The sequence below is a fragment of the Dicentrarchus labrax genome, unplaced genomic scaffold (genome assembly GCF_905237075.1).
Source record: "Dicentrarchus labrax unplaced genomic scaffold, dlabrax2021, whole genome shotgun sequence".
NCBI lineage: Eukaryota > Metazoa > Chordata > Actinopteri > Moronidae > Dicentrarchus > Dicentrarchus labrax.
In genome coordinates this window covers 13,628,839-13,646,127 of record NW_026136714.1, presented here as the reverse complement: position 1 = coordinate 13,646,127, position 17,289 = coordinate 13,628,839, and the positions used below count along the sequence as shown (strand labels likewise).

General features: G+C 40.6%; 1 protein-coding gene across 2 annotated transcripts; it reads left to right on the top strand.

Moving 5' to 3' along the window:
- The first annotated feature begins 1,828 nt into the window (after positions 1–1,828).
- prr16 (proline rich 16) lies at positions 1,829–17,289 on the top strand. Of its 2 annotated transcripts, XM_051422615.1 has the most exons (4): positions 2,553–2,698; positions 2,918–2,994; positions 6,699–7,781; positions 15,415–17,289. In XM_051422615.1, exons 2-3 carry the CDS (start codon positions 2,989–2,991, stop codon positions 7,560–7,562), a joined length of 870 nt encoding a protein of 289 aa, XP_051278575.1. In that variant the 5' UTR covers positions 2,553–2,698; positions 2,918–2,988; the 3' UTR covers positions 7,563–7,781; positions 15,415–17,289. The 2 variants fall into 2 exon arrangements, with proteins under 2 accessions (XP_051278574.1, XP_051278575.1); XM_051422614.1 differs by lacking the exon at positions 2,918–2,994 and having other exon boundaries at positions 1,829–2,698.

Here is a 17,289-nt window from a genome sequence, read left to right as displayed (position 1 = left end):
TGTCGATGTAGTTCACTTTGATCTTGTGTTTTAATGTTTAAACAGTTTATTGTGAATGGCAGTATCTATTTTATAAGCCTCCACCATTAACACATTATGTATATGTAGATTTTATAACCATACAGAACTTTTTACCATGTCTGTGGTGATGAGGATGGCAGGTGTAGATGTAGATGCTAGTGAAACAAATAAATAAATAAACAAATGAATGTATATTGCGTTAAAATGTTGTAATACACTGTTTTTGAGTTATTTAATATTAAAACATTTTTAAATTTTAAAAGCTGTAAAACTAAAGACTGCTTTTGCTTATCATTCACATGTTTTGTGTAATTAATGAACAATAAGAGGTTGCCATTTGATATGATGTTCATTATTAGATGAAGAAGAAGATATATACTTTATTACCAATTACTTTATTAACCTGCAACAGCCACATTTAACTAGTTTTTTGATTCATAGTGGATGCCACAAAGACTGCAAGTAAGAAACATAGTGTTTTAGGTAGCACAGCCATGTTTTAACCATTTATATTCTGGCCAAGAAAGATGAGGAGCCTATGCCAGTATGATACCTACATTTTTGTGATAATCAGGATTGTCTAGGAATATAAAGAGATAAGATTCCACTTTTATAAACTCTGTAATATGACTGTTTTCACAGCAAACATGTGAAACTTATCGTAGAAAGAGAAAAATAATAGAAGACACACAGGTTTATCTGATAACATGTCCCTTTTCTGGTGAAGTAAAGTGTTTACTGAAGGTCCACTTCCTATTAACCATGGCCAAACTAAGGCTCTAGAGGGCCCTGGGGCAAAACATATGCAAGTCCTCACACTTTACCTGTTGAGCAACCCAGAAACAAAACCCCTGTACTCTACTACACAGTAGAGTTAACAAAGGGGCCCCTGTGCATAATATGGCCTCAAGTCTGTTTATTTAGAGTGGGCCCCTCCTCGGGCCCTGGCATCAGCTATCAGAAAATGTCACCTGGTTGAGAATTAGAGAATTAAATGCTTTTTATTTTGTCTGTACAATCATTCATGTCATTCAAGTTAAAACCTTTCCTGAAAATGATTGCCAGAAACCCCAGTCTGTTCAACATAAACAGACACATTTAACTATACTTTATCGGTTTTACCCAGATGTTTCAAACTGTGTTTCTTCAAACCTGTCTTGATTTTATTCTGTATTTTTGTTGTTTGTCCCTTTTTGCATTTAAATGATAAACCATGCCTTTGTTTGCAGCATCCGTTGAATGAATAAATAAATTAATATAGAGTTTATTAGAGTCTTTGACAAGTGTTCTGGGTACCACATTCATTCATACATTCTTAGGCTACAATTGTACAAAAGACCTCAAATTGTGCACGTTTAAAATTAGTTAGCAGGTTGTTGTTAGGCAGGTTGTCGTGGTTCTTATTTACTTGTTTGTTCAAGCTTAAGTAAATTTACCAAACCTCTTCTTCAGGTAATTCCCAACAATATCGATATAGACATTATTACAATAGTAAATAAGTTATGTTATCACACCAAACACAACAATTAGCGCCATAAAACTAATAAGTGAGAGACCAATGGCGGCATGCCTGTGTGATGAAATAACAAACTAACAGCAGCCGTGCAAAGAGAGAGAGAGAGAGAGAGAGAGAGAGAGAGAGAGAGGAGAGAGAGAGAGAGAGAGAGAGAGAGAGAGAGAGAGAGAGAGAGAGACAGAGAGAGAGAGAGAGAGAGAGAGAGAGAGAGAGAGAGAGAGGAGACAGAGAGAGAGAGAGAGAGAGAGAGAGAGAGAGAGAGAGAGAGAGAGACAGAGAGGGAGAGAGAGAGAGAGAGAGAGAGAGAGAGCATCCTCTGCGCCCGGACGTTGGTTGCTCAGACTCTCCAAGGAGGCTGCGATGGAGACAGGATGAAACTGACGGGGTGTTTTTTGGAGGAAAGTGCCTCTGGGGTGTCGTTACCTGGCGGCTTTCCAGGGTGTTTCACTACCGGAACCGCATATTTGAGGAAAAAGGAGGAGTGTATTACAGTGTTGTCGATGCCAGAGGATTATGGACCTTTACAATAACGACCGGCGGTGTAACGGTTTGGACAAACTGCCCCACATACTCTTTTCTTCATCTTCTTTTTCTTCTTTTCGTTTTTCAACGCATTCGTGTTGGACACTGTCTCACAAAAAAACAAACAAACAAAAAAAAAATGTTGAATTTAGCGCTCTCTCGACGTGAAGGATATTCGTGGCACGTCGTTTTTGTGTTGTTGGACATGAAGGTGCACTAACCTGTGGACGGGCGCCGTTGTTTCTCGCAGACACTATGAGACGATATTTTGACATAAGCGTTATTTTTTGTGTTACGCTCTATTGCGCATGCCTAGTGGTAGATAGAGAACGCTGCCCGACGCCACTTCGCTCTGTCCTGGCCGTGATGTAGGAGCACGGAAGAAAAAAAAAAGTGAAAGGGAGCGGAGGACTAAATAATAATGCGTTGGCAAAGTGGCAGCGTGGCGACCAAAGGATTAGACTTTAGATCCTTCACGAAATAGACTGTGCCACACGCTGAAGAATGTCAGGGACACCAAATGCGGACGCTGAAGGAGTAGTCTCCAAAGTACAAGTGAAAAAGGAGATCAAGACAATCGTGGAGAATTTGGAAACCATCCTGGGAGACCTCAAGGATGTAGCCAAAGAGCTTAAAGAGGTAAACAGGAATCACCTTGCAACGCCTTTTTGCTCATGAGCACTACACCTACCATGTGTTATGTTATGTCTGCAGGTTTTGGGTATAATGCTCTTGACGTCCACCTCACTGGGGCCTGGAAAGGGTTATGACATACACACAAACATACAGACATGCACCTCCCCCCTCCCCCCAACCCACTAATGTATGTGATTATTATCTCCAACATGAAACATGAAGACATTCGGCACAGGAGGATGTGGGGTGTGAAATGACAGGACAGCTCCTTCCCCCCTGACTCACAGGCTTTAATGAAAGTGAGAAAAATTTAATCACAATTAATATTTAATGGACAAGTTGGTTCAACCAGGGAGGCGCTTTTGCATTGCATTTCATCATCTTAATGCTGAGTGTTGTTTGCTGGAAGTATCTCTCGCCAAATAATCGAGCAGTTGTTCTTTTCTTGTCACTTTTCAACATCTCTCTGGATCTCTTGCGGTGGCTCTGTGTTTCTTTATCTTCATCCCTCTTTGTCTTTCATTATCTCTCACCACATGTCTGCATTCATCACAGCCACTCGTCCTCTTTCTTTCTTTATCTCTTGTTGTCTGCTCTCTTTCTCCTTCTCTCTACAGAGTCCTTGTTAAAGATCAAACTCTCAGAGCTGTCTGATTGGCCATTCAAATCTCAGCAACGCAGAGATAGGGGGTATTGAATGGGAAACGGGGGTCTTTGGAGGATTCGGGGATTATATTAAGATGTTTAATGTTTTTATTGATGGCAAATTGTTCTCATAGAACCAAGAATATCTGCACAGAGACACATTGTCTTTCACCTCATTCACATTTTACAGTGTTTGCTTCAAATCAGTGTTTTCTCTAAGTCACTCACTGAATCCCATGCTGCCACCTCAGTTGTAATAACCTGCAGTCTTACCTGCTTACATTCCTCTACCGGCGGCACACCAGGCATCCGGCCTGCTGTGCTAAAGTCTCTCGCCCTGACATGACTGGCTGTCATTCTAATAAAACCCTATTGCGTACAGCCTCTGGTTCCTACATTATGGATGGGTAGTCGACACAGCATCTGTCTCCTTCTGCCTCTCTGCTCCCTTTACTCTGTTTTCATAACTTGAGCCGAATTAGACTTCTTTTGTGTTTTTCAGCAGTTTACAATGTCTCACAGGAGGAGCCAGAGATAAACGAGAACAAGAAGGCATTGTAATCTGTCTATTGTGATTTTTTTTGTGATGTGCCCTCTTTCTTTTTCTTTCTTCCTTTCCTTTAGCTTGCAGTAAATTAGAGTAGAGTATCAGTTATTTTGACACCGCACACACTAAACACGTACCTCGAGGGACTGTTACTATCAAAGCCAGTGTTTGGGGTGTAATCCATTTGAAATGCAGTTATCTGTTATAACTCACATACAGGGCTGGAAGCGAGCCTGGCTCTGAGGAGTGACCCTGCCCAGATGCTTGGCACAGCCACTGACGCTGCCTGGCCTACAGCAGAGGCTGCACACTGGGATACTGGTATTACCTCTTCTGTGTGTCCCAACAAATTATCCATTTAAAGACGGCATGGAGAGTTTAGCTCCATCGCCTTCTCTGCTATAGCCTTCTATCTTTCTCTTCATCTCTCCCTCTCACTCACTGTTTCTCGCTCTCTGTTTCTCTCTTCACCACTTGTATTTGTATCTCTCGAAGCCCCTTTTCAAGCCACTGTTTGGACACGCACTGCAAACCCTTAGATGATAGCAATGGTGTTTTGCAGTGGCCTAATGTACTGAGTACTCTGAGATGAGCATTGCTAATTCAGAAAATTAATATGCGCATATTTTCACTGTCGTAATTATTTTATGAACAAAAATACTTTCTTCACAGGTTATTTCAACTGTGTTTCATCTATGATCGTAGGTGCGCTCAGCCTCGACTTTCTCTGGACTCACTGAGTGCTGGCTCTTCAATAGTCAAGCAGCCAGTAATATAATGTCCAGCATTGCGCTCCAGTTCTGGGCATTGAAGCAATAATGACTGAACACCAAGGGAAGGGAAACAGGAAGAAACTCCTCTCCAGAGGGAAGGTTTTTGGACAGACCTGGCTGCAGAACATGGACATTTTATCATTGAATATCAGTTAAAACTCCCAGCAGAGTTGGCTCATTGTGTTTGTTAAACTGCTTTTTAAAAATGCAATCCACTTTACTAATGGCTCCTTGTGCAACATTTATTATGTGTACATGTAATTTCAATTCTTCCAGGCATTGTCTTAGCAGTGCAAGACGTAAATGTATGTGAGAGTAACCATGGCCAATGCAAGTGCTTGGTTTAAGTACACAAAGTGTTGTGGGACAGGAGATAGTGACCGGAGGTGTTTGAAGTATCATGTCTAAGGATAGCGCTGGATGGCACTCATTAGTTGTGTAGTCAGTCTTTTGTTTGCCTTTGATTTGCTGCATATAGATTGGTGGCTATTGCGTCAACTTGAATTAAGCACCATGCCCTAAAATGTGTTGATGTATGTACTGTGTGTATGTTTTATGTATTGTCTCAACTCGTGCTGCTGCATCCTTACAACTATATCCAGTATTGCTTGTTGCCTTTGCCAGCACACCACATTTCTGCTCCAGCAGCTCTTTAATAAGTCCCTATGCAGGCTGTGAAAACAAATTTCCTCTTGGATGACAAAGGAAGTATCTTTGGATCTAAATATCTACTGTATGCACGGGGTACTGAGAAAAAAATCTTCTTTTCATTTCTACTACACTGAGCAGAACATTTCTGCCATTTTCTCTTTATTACAATTCTGTTTATTGTCCCTCTTTCTTGTCATGGTCATGGTCAGCAATGCACTCTATTCATAAATGATCTTAAAGTTCAAGATTGCAAATCCATTCAAATATTTACATAGTTGTCTGATTGGCCCAGTTCCTCTCTCAGAACATATTCACTGGGCTATGTCACAGTGCATTTATTTTGTCTCCTTTCCACCCTGGCACACTGTGTACACTATTGCACCACTGCAACTGATAGAGCGTTTGCTCTTTCATATTGCATTGAGAGTGGATTTCTGATGTGATTTTGCATGTCTTCTGCTTTTGGGAAAATATCTGTTTTTTTCTTTGCCTTCCTGTCGTACCAAGGTTGCTTGCTTGAAATTAATTCATGACATGATGAATTGTTTCCTGTGCTGTTGGTAAGAAATTTTACACTTTTGTCAGTAGAAATTGATCTTCTCTCTCATAGCATTTGTTTCTGTGTGATTGAGTTAGTTGTACTTGTTTTTGCTATATTTTAACAATTCTTATCAATCTCCAACCTTCTCACTTTCAGCAGAATATTTCAGGAAATTGTTGATTTGCAAATTTTTCCCAATAGGACACTGACAGTGTATTGATTTTTCTTATCAGCCTCCTTTTCTATTTGTTATATCCCTGTGTTTGTATTGTCCTCCTCTGCACTATTTTGCTTTATGTAGAGGATGTGTTTTTTTATTCATTTCTAACACTGGTTTTGTTTCATAAATGATACTATGTGTGTCTTGACTTACAAGATATGGTTGATATTGTTACTTATCTCTGTTCCGATGGTGCGTGGGATTGTTGTAGTATATCACTTAAGTCAGAGTCTGGCTGGCTCATGGGTGTTCCCATAAATTGTTGTGATATTTCTTTTCCCCCTGGTGTGGTTGTCATAGCGATATCTCACAGTAACCAATCTTAAATCTCATTAACCAATCTCCTAAATCCACATGCATCTTCTTTAAATCTTATCCAAGGAGGTTTTCAATTAATTAAACTAGAACTTGACGAGATCAGGACATCAGCTCATTAAGAAATAATTTTTCAACTACCTTTTTGTTCCCTCCAAGTTTCTATCTGGATCATCATTCTTGTCCCAGTTAATAGAGTCATTTTGTTTTTTACTTAGATTGTTGTAGGCTGTGTTTCTTCCTCTCATGCCACATTGTTAATTTCTCCTGACGTCAGCTGTCGGACTGACATTTCCTCTTCTTGTCACCAGGTTGTTCATGACATTGACACCCTGACTGGTGACCTACAACTGGAGGAGGACGGACTGACGGACAGCTCTAAGACGGACACACTCAACTCCAGCTCGAGTTCCACCACTACCACCGCTTCCAGCCTGGAGAAGATGAAGCTCTTTCCTGATGACTGCATCTTCAAACTACCTGCAACCATCGCCCCGGTCCCCGCCAACCCTCCTACAGTCCTGACTGTACTCAAGAAACCCCACCCTCCTCTACCCCCACCCAGACTTACCCCGCTGAGAGCCGAGGATCACAACATTAAGAATCTGCCTCATCCAACATTAGTGTTATCAGGGAATATATCCAAGGCTACCGGGTCTCTAATGAGAAATGGCGGGGGTTTTCCACTGAAGCCAAACAGGGATTTATTCTCTTCCATGCCGTGTTTCATTTCTAATGACAGTGGAATCCCTGAGTCGGGTCTTGTTCCTACATTACCCCGGCCCATGCCTCTTCTCCGCCATGAAAAGAACAAATGCCCCAAGAACCCTGGCAGGGAGTCTCGTGAGAGGGAGCGCGTCCGTTTCAGTGAGAAGGTCCAGTACCACGGCTACTGCCCGGACTGTGATCTCCAATATGATGTAGATGACACAGAACTACACTTACAGGCTGAGCTGAACGACTTGAGACTCAGCCCAGTGCATTGCTGCTCTTCCTCCTCTCCTCCTCCTCCTCATGCTCTTCCTTACGAACTAATGTTGGAAAACGGCGGCCTTTCGGTCAGCCACAGTTTCCCGCCAACAGCAAACACTCCTCCACCTTGTGTGCCTCCTCACCCGCCTTCCCTCAAGCCCCAGAAAACAATCTTACGCAAATCAACAACAACCACGGTTTGACACCGAACCCCTTGTTCTGTCTAACTTAAACATTCTTGAATCATTCATAGTGTTTTCTACTTTATGAGCGCTTTCTACTCCAGTTGAACTTTGGATTATCCAAACAAAGAGAGGAAGAGTTGGGAAATAGGAAACAAAAGGATGGATGAAGTGAGTGGAACAGAGAGAAAAGCATTGCCATGGGTGCTGAGACGTACACAGAGAGATCAGGAAGAAGCGGTGAGTGTTTGTGTATACATAAGTGTGTTGAATTGCATGTGTGCACTGACGCATATCTGTGGGTCTGTCTGCATACAAGTTTATTTGTTTATGTACTGTATATTCATGTGTGTATTCATTTGTGGGTGCATGCGTAGGCATATGCATTCAGAGTGTTTGTAGGCAGTGAGCATTGACTGAAAAATGTACAGGGACTTTAAAAATTTCACAATAGACTGCTGACTACACTAAAAGTAAATTGTATCTGTGTCTTTCTGGAAGCTCTCGGTACTAACGAGACTCAAACTCAGGAAGTTCTTTCAGAGAGGGGCTTTAATTAATTCATGTCCTTCTGGATGAAACAAGAAAACCTGCTTCCCTCCGATTTCATCCAAAGCCCTAAAGATCTTCCCATACACTGACACCTACATCTCCACCACACATGCTGGCCTTTCTATTTCCCCAGTTTCACCATAACATTGCCCTAGCACAACTTTGCCAGGAAGTAGAGGTTGACTGATAGTGGATTTTTAAAGGCCGATGTAATGACCATAGTTTGCAGCAGTAAAAAGCCAATAGCGGCTAATCGGTCAATAACCCCTGCCAAAACGCTATATAATTCAGCAGACAGAATCAATCAGCATCAAAGAAGCTAACTTAATTATCTTATTTAAAAAGTGAATTATCTCTTTATCACATCAACATCAGTCAGAGTTTGTGGTGTTGTCATGCAGGATTTACTTGCAACTGCCAATTTGGGCTACTTTTGCATGAACCACTCCAAATTTAATCATTAGTAAGAAAACATCCTGAAGTGTGATTTGATGGATTACATCATTGGAATATAACTATTTAGGAGCGATGCGCTGTTCTGTGGTTTATGACAGGCCAGGACTATTTCTGTTGTGCGTCCCCTTACAATGTTAACTGCCTCTCTTTCAAAACATTAATGTTTGTGTATGATCCTTAAATTGCATGAATGGATAGTTCAGGGGCTGGATTATTTGGAAGAGAGAACAACAAATTGGTTAGTAAAGTAACAGGTTTCTTTTTACGTTCCCCAAAGGGCAATTGGTCTTTCTCCCTGTTTGCCTGTCTTGTATCGTGAACAAAGTGTAAAACTGAAAACAGGCCAGACACGAATACCACTTGTTAGACTTGGTGTGAAATCAGATATTCCTTCAGGTTTAGCGCTATAACCTGACTGTGATGGGTGGTTTTTATACGGAACCATCTGGGACGTCTGGGGAAACTTTGGAAAAGGGCAGGGCAAAAAACTCAGCAGGTGTTTGGATGAGCCATCTGTCTATCACTAGCTAACTTCAACAGATCAGATCAATGAACCATATAATGTAGTCAAACTGTTACAGAAGCTAGTCAGGAGAAGAGTTAAAACATCTCATCCATCGAGAAAAGCCTTCAGCGCTGTTCTTTGCTCTTCCTTTCACACTTCCTGCTCTGCCTTCCACTTCAGGCTTGCTCGCAAAACAGAAACACCATGCTTTAGGCAGAGCAGCAGTTATCTTCAGTCTAATGCATTAATGATGCTGTACTATAACCAGCATCCTTATCATACTCATCATTTATGAATAAAGCTGTGTTATTTAACTTATATTTAAATGTAAATGATCTCAGGTACACACAACAACATAACCTACTACTATCGCAGCCGAGAACCTCCAATAATGATAAAACACGCAATAGGCTCTGACTAGTTAGTCGACCTTTAATATGCATGAATAAAGGCTGTTCTATAATGAAAGTATTTTCAGACAGGTAGTACCTAAACCTTCACACAAGCCTAGATAAGCAATTACAAATACAAAGGGTTGTGAGACAGACAAGTGAGTTCGTGCTTCCTTTTCCTTCATCACCTCTTGTCTCTACAAGTCCCATTTTGCTGACGCGTAACACTGTAAGAGCGAATGAAGGAACAGAAAATGAGAGGAGAGTGACATGGTGGGCGAGGGAGGGTGAGAAGGGAGAGGTCTTAAATGACAAAATTGCCATTTTGATTTGTGTCTGATAACTTTATAGCCAATTCTAAGTGAAAAAGCCTGAATATCATGTAGTTATATAATTCATGTTTAGCAACTCAACTCCCATATGTGTCGTCGTCTTTCCCCCCCCCATCCCTCACTGTGATATGAGACTAAAGGGACAGTAAGCAAATCCATTTTACTCTTGAGTAGAGAGAATCAGGCAGAAAATGTGTTGGATACTTCATTTCCTTAAAGAAATATAAATCAGCAGTAATGTAATACCATCTCAGTCTATATGAGCAGTTATTCCCCACTTTATTAGCTTTTATTAATTAATATTTAATAAAGCATGTGTTTCCTCTGTGTGTGCGAACTAAGTGTGCATGTGGCTAAAATTCAAAATAATGTCTGCAATCATTTTCAGAGTGTGTTAAGAAATCTTTAAGTATATGTGTAAGTCTGTGCACAGTGTGTGCACATAGGTGTGTGTAAAGGCACATGTCAGTTTGGCAGACTTGTGGAGACAGCATACCCTGGAGTTGGATGAGAATAGTAGCACCTTCCTCGCAGCGATGCCCTTAATTAGCCAAATTAGACTACAGGAGATAACAGTACTGCCTCAGATTGCCTTTGTTCCAACATTAGACTTGACAAAGCTCGGGACTGCTGCTGTACATATTTTTTTATGATAAACAGGGAAAGAGAGCAAACTAACAAAGGAAGAAAGGGGTCAGAAAGGTAAAGAGGTGTGGGAGCAGTTGCGTGTGCTTAGGTGGCTGGATGTTATATAAGCAGTATTTACAGTTATACAGCGGGTAAAATAAGTATTGAATACGTCACCATTTTTCTCAGTAAATATATTTCTAAAGGTGATATTGACATGACATTTTCAACAGATGTCTGTAACAACCCATGTAATCCACACATGCAAAGAAATCAAACCATAGATGTCCATAAATTAAGTTATGTGTAACAATGTGAAATAACACAGGGAAAAAGTACACATGACGAAAGGGAGGTGCAAAAAGGCATGGAAAGCCAAGACACCAGCTAAAATCTATCAGTAATTAGAAAGCAATCCTGCCACTTGTCAGTGCAAATTAATATCAGCTGGTTCAGTCCCAACTGATGGCCTATAAAAAGGTGTCTCATCACCAAGGTGTCACACAAGAAACATCTCATGATGGGTAAAACCAAAGAGCTCTCTCAAGACCTTTGCAACCTTATTGTTGCAAAAGATACTGATGGCATTGGTTACAGAAGGATTTCTAAACTTCTGAATGTTCCAGTGAGCACTGTTGGGGCCATAATCCAGAAGTGGAAAGAACATAATTTCACCATAAACTGGCCACGACTAGGTGCTCCCCGCAAGATTTCTGACAGAGGAGTGAATAGAATTATCAGAAGAGTTGTCCAAGAGCCAAGGACCACTTGTGGAGAGCTTAAAGACCTGGAATTAGCAGGTACAATTGTTTCAAAGAAAACAATAAGTAATGCACTCAACCACCATGGCCTGTATGCACGCTCACCGCGCAAGACTCCATTGCTGAAGAAAAAGCATGTTGAAGCGCGTTTTAAAGTTTGCTGCACAACATTTAGACAAGCCTGTGAAATACTGGGAGAATATAGTCTGGTCAGATGAGACCAAAATTCAACTCTTTGGATGCCATAATAGACAGCATGTTTGGAAGTCAAATGGCACTGCACATCACCCCAAAAACACTATACCAACAGTGAAGTTTGGAGGTGGGAACATCATGGTGTGGGGCTGTTTTTCAGCACACGGCACTGGCAAACTTAATGTAATTGAAGGAAGGATGAATGGAAAGATGTACCGAGGCATTCTTGATAAAAATCTGCTGCCATCTACCAGGATGATGAGGATGAAACGAGGGTGGACATTTCAGCAAGACAATGATCCCAAACACACAGCCAAGGAAACTCTCAATTGGTTTCAGAGAAAGAAAATAAAGCTGCTAGAATGGCGAAAAATGGTGACGTGTTCAATACTTATTTTACCCGCTGTATGTATATCATGTGTTTGTGTTTAGGGTTGTGGGGTTGGGAAGCTAGGAGGTTAAGGCTGAGAAAATCAGGGTATGAAATAGCACACACTGATGACTAAATCCAATGCATGACCTCGCTGGCCTTACAAATCTAAAATCGGCGTCTGGATTAGGGATCAGTGGATATGTGGAAAAACGAGAGTGAGAGAGTGGGGGGTAAGGACATAGAGGGAGAGAGAAAGTGTGGGACAGAGAGGGGGGACATGTGTGATGGAGAGAGCCAGAGAGAGAGATGGTGAAAAAGAAACGGCAATGCAGTGGAGGGGCTCATGCTGTTTCGGCTGTATTGTGTTTGCTACTATGCAGGAGTATAAGTGGATGCATGTTTGTTCTCAAGATGATTGCTCTCAGTGCAGAACATTCGCTGTATTTACCTTGTATTAATGGATCCTAATGAATCTGGCAGCAACATGCTCACACACACAGATACACATTCAGGCTGAATGGAGCAGTGTGCTACAGAATGGAGTGCAGCCAGTATCATCAATAGATGCAGCTCGTAGAGGATTTTGCTCCTGTATAACTGCCTAACTATCTAATGCACCATTCAATGAATCGAGGAAAATTGACACGGTGGACCTGGCATTGCATGATCTTCCAAGCTTAAGTGTTTCAGTTTTTATTTTAGTTTTATTCAAAAGTATTTGCTCCCCTATATGTTTTCCACCAAGTTAAATCTGATGTCTGTAGGTTTATTTAATTGTGTTGACTAATCACTGCAACACTAAAGAAAAAAGACCTTGCTGATGGGTACAGGCTGTAACTCAGAAATGAGACGCAAAGTTGTTTGAAAAGCTTTGATAATAACATTCACTGTCCAAATGTCCCTTATCCAACTCACAATAGATGTTTTCACACCAGCCATTTTGACATGAGATAGTAGGGTAAACGTAGGTGTGTGTCAGTGACACTCATTAAAGTTAGGCTTCATTTAGTCCAACAGAGCCTTTCCAGTGAGCCAACATGCACAATAACAACACCCTGACTCTTTGTTTTACCTGAATTGAACAGAACCTTTAATAATATCATTGGTAACACCTACATTTACCCTACTATTTCATGTTACAATGGTTGCTGTGAAAAAGGTCTATAGTAGTTTTTTATGACCTTTTGACTAGTGAAATTGGTAGACATTGATAAAATGTTCACTTGGGTTGCGAAATGTGTACAGTTATTTGATGCAATACCTGAGTTTCAGTACCAGTACCAAACAAATGTTCAATAACTAACCTTAAGAAATACAGTATAATATAAATATATAATATTAAAAAAAATATTGTCTAAACACAAACCACTTAAAAGTCCAAATAAAAGATCTAAATAAGAGATATAATCTCCTGTATATTCTTCCAATATGCAGTCAAAATGTATTTTAGATTGCATATTCAGATCATTATCTTACATCAGTTTAAACATTTACAGCCACCTCAGTGGGCTGAGTGTTGGAAAGACATTAATGTGCACCCACAGCGGAAGGTGGGAGAAGCGGTTTTGACATTTGCACTGGCTGACCATCTCTTGTTTTCATCTGTGGACTCATCGTTCATTGTTTAACACATCCATGACTTGTTATCAGATTGTTCCTGTAACATAGAAACCACTGCTCTGCTGACCATGGGTGTAGGAGTTTTTTATTGTTTTTGTAATGGCTATCGGAGCTCCAGTGCTCCAGGCTTGAGGATGAAGTTGTAATGGGCAGGGAGGAGGTGGATCTTCACCGCCTCCATTATGAGTCAGGACTGACTCAACTGTACTGACCTACTCCCTACAGCTCACAGCTCTAGTTCATAGCCCACCTCTCTCTCTCTCTCTCTCTCTGTCTCTCTGTCTCTCTCTCTCTCTGTCTCTGTCTCTCTCTGTCTTTATTTCTTTCTTCCTCTCCCCTTGGATGATGTTTCACTCCCACTCGGCAGCAGCTGTATGCATAACAATCTCTCTGTGCACATGTATCTGTATATACATGTGGGTGGGGTATCTATTCTTAAAACATATCTGACACTTTGTACAGCAAACATATCTGGCAGTATTATGTTTTTTATGTGTAATTAAAAAGTTCACTGACTTCTTCTTTGCAGAGCTGCAGCAGCTTCTGTCTATCCTTCACTTCTTACCTTTGAATTACAAATGACCTTGAATTAAACCATCCACTCCTGGTTGTTATGCAGTCACTAATAAATTACTGTGTACAGTAGCTCCTCCATTTAATTTCAACCCACATCCTGCTGTCGTCACTAGTGCAACATTTCATTTAATTGGGTTAATAAGTAAACCTGCTGCTTCCATAATTAATTTAAAATCTCAAAGAGCTCAATGGTTAGATTGTTACAGTTACATTTGTAAATGTAAACCTGTTACTCTGATTTGTTGTCTTATAACACAATAGTCAAATGTGTGCTTATAGTTCTTCTACTGACTGTATTGTCTTCAACCCATTTTCCAACCTGGCAAGTGCACAGTGTGGAATAAAACTCAATAAATGTGTCAGAGTGAGGCACATTTTGCCAGTGAATATTAATTAGCTGTTGTTTCTCCGTCTGATTGTTGGTGGTGATAGTCTGCCAAGAGACACAGTTGTCTATTTGCTCATCCCCACTCTGCATGCATCATTTATTTTGATTTTAGTTCCCCTCAATCGACCACATTTCATTATGATCATTGAAAATGAAAATGTTACGAGGAAAGCATTAAAGAAAATGAAAGCCAAATAATTGTGGTGTTGCGTGCCAGATGCATTACATCTGTAACCGAGATACTGTATGCAAAGTTCATTAGAATACAAAATAGACATGACCTACATTGCCAAACATCAGAGCATTCAAAAGTAAATCTGGTGCACACTGGGCATGGATACTGGCTCGTCTTGGTGCTTCTTTATCTGTGACTCAGACAAAGTCATGATGTGGGAAAGTGAGTGGGCATGTGTGTGTGTGTGTGTGTGTGTGTGTGTGTGTCCTTGTCCTTGTCAAAATGTGTGCGCACACTCATATGCATACATTTTAATGTTAAGGGGATACATGTGCCTGTGTTTAAAGGTGAATGGGAGTGGAAAAAGACATGCATGAGTACATGCAGCCATGTGAGTGAGAAAAGGGACTGAGATGGCTCAGTGCAACTTAGAAAGCTTTGGGGGTGAAGCAAACGTAATCGGAAGATTTCACGCTCCTTTGGAGATCGTTGAAAGTTAGAGGCATCAGCTGCACCTTACGCAGGGAAGGTACACAATATCTCAACAACAGGATCAGATTTGTAAGAGCCTAAATGACCCAGATGGGGTCCTCTGCTCATTGAACCACTCCAGTCTTGACTAGGAAACACACACAAAAAAAGAAGCTATTTAAGGAGAGACACAAGGTTGGGCAATTGTCTTTTCACAAAAGGGAAGGCTTTTTAATCCATAGAGGAAAATGTGTTAGACGGCTCAGTCCTATTAACTTTGATGACTTGCGTATGCGTGTCTGGGTGCTTGTGTGTGGGTAGTGATACCTTGGTGTATTTTCATTTTGCTCTGTTATAAGCGACTGTTGGTGCTGTGACTGCTGTGTCAAGTGGCTCTCCTCTGTGCAGTCAGATATTCACACTAATGTGTTTCCTCTTTTTCCTCTGCAGGGCCCATTGAGATACTTGAGATACAAGTGGAAGGGATGCTTGTTTCATACCCTGATTGACCCTGGTCAGTCAGGGAGCGAGGAGCCAGAGCTGAAGCCAAGCATCAACATTTCTTTTTACATAAAGCGCTATTGGCGCTCTACCACCAGGAGACGAGACCATGTAGACAAATCCTTACTTTGACTTTTGAGCACTGAGCGACCTCCGGGCACAGTTGTGCCGGGGTAATGTTGCTGTGAAACGGGGGAAGGAGAAAGTCTTCACTGTATGTCCATGCATACAGATAGATGCATTTATAGTTGTGGAGGTGATATTTTTGTTACATATTAAATTGTTGAAATAAAGTTCAGAATGCTGCTGAAACCCTATCATCAAAAGTAAAGAGGCAAGTTTAGATGAAGAGGTACAAGATGGGGTGAAATGATGTCAGCCAGTATTTGATTGATGTCTACACAGACTTTCATTCTGTGCATACTCAGATGGAAATCAATAGCTCCACTAAACCGATGGAATTTGCCTTTTAAGAATTGTAATTGTTTGTGTCTGGAGAGCCCGACAGGTCTTTGCCTGCAAGCAAACCGCAGCTCTGCTGGACTGCAGATAAGGAGAAAATATTATGTCAGTATGCACAATCACAGTGTATTTTGTAACTAATGGTTTGAAATTGATGGTGATGTGGTCACTGATCTGTGTCCAGACATTAAGTTCATTGTACATCAAAATCTATGTGCTCAACCGGTGCCATGCAAACTATGTTTTTTTTTTCACAATAACATGCAGAGATACAGTATAGTGGCATAGTTACAGCTTTAAAGGATCCTTGAAGAAGTAATAATTTGCATCAAATTTTCTTTGTATACAAATATACATGTACATGTTTGATATCTATATATTTCAGGCATTTTTCTACAGAGACTTTAACATTTAAAGAGATGATATTTTTGATATTGTGTTGGATGACTGAGAGGTGTTTTGACAAGAGCTGACATTCCCTCGAGGTACATGTTTTTCAGCGGGGCATAGCAGGATGAGTTATTTATATACAGCAACGGGATAGTGTTTGTGTGGATGAACAACAAGTGCTTCAGTATTATCACTTCAACTTTACAGAATGGGATGTAATGTGAGAAAGAAAATGTAAGTTAGAGAAGATAAATGGCGTAAACCAAATACCTAGATGTGCTTTATCGGACGGTAGGCATGGGGCTGAATGAATGCATGACTGACTTTTCACTTTGTCCTGCCATCACTGTGTTTTTCTATGCATTTCTGTGGAGAGGCTGTCTGTTGGTGGGTCCAACATGCAGGGTGCTCTGCTCTCCATAACATAGAGTTAAGAAGTATCCCCTCTCATTTCTCACATAATGTCCATCAGGTTATTTCTGCAGCCACTAAACCTGATAAATGTCCTGGGTTTTTACCACATTGCTTAAGCCAATGAGTTATTGGTAATTAAATAATAATGATAATACAGTTTATTTATATAGAACTTATCAAAACTTGAGATTACAAAGTACTTTACAAGTACAAAATGAAAAATAAAGAAATAGGATACAAAGGAAGAATATGAATATATGTAACATGTATTTTCGTAGGCCATTTTGGATCAATGAAAGAGTGAGAAATGTACGTTGGAGAGCAACGAAAATTCTTTGATACACAGTCTCTGTCCACATTCAGACTGGAGGCACCACACTCGTAAACGCCACCTCTTTGTTCTCACTGGACACAGAGACTGAGTTCATGACCAAACTGGATCAATCAAGAATCAGTTTTAAAGATTGGAATGTCTGAAGAAGCTGTCAGTGGTATTTTGTTGTGTGTGTCCACAAACTGTTGGAAAATAACTTGCGAGAAGTAAACACTTTACACTTA

Bases quoted from the DNA above. Each gene is read 5' to 3' on its own strand.
- prr16 (XM_051422614.1), top strand. From the start codon at position 2,564: ATGTCAGGGACACCAAATGCGGACGCTGAAGGAGTAGTCTCCAAAGTA. The intron at 2,699-6,698 runs GTAAACAGGAAT...TCTTGTCACCAG, and splicing joins TAGCCAAAGAGCTTAAAGAG to GTTGTTCATGACATTGACAC.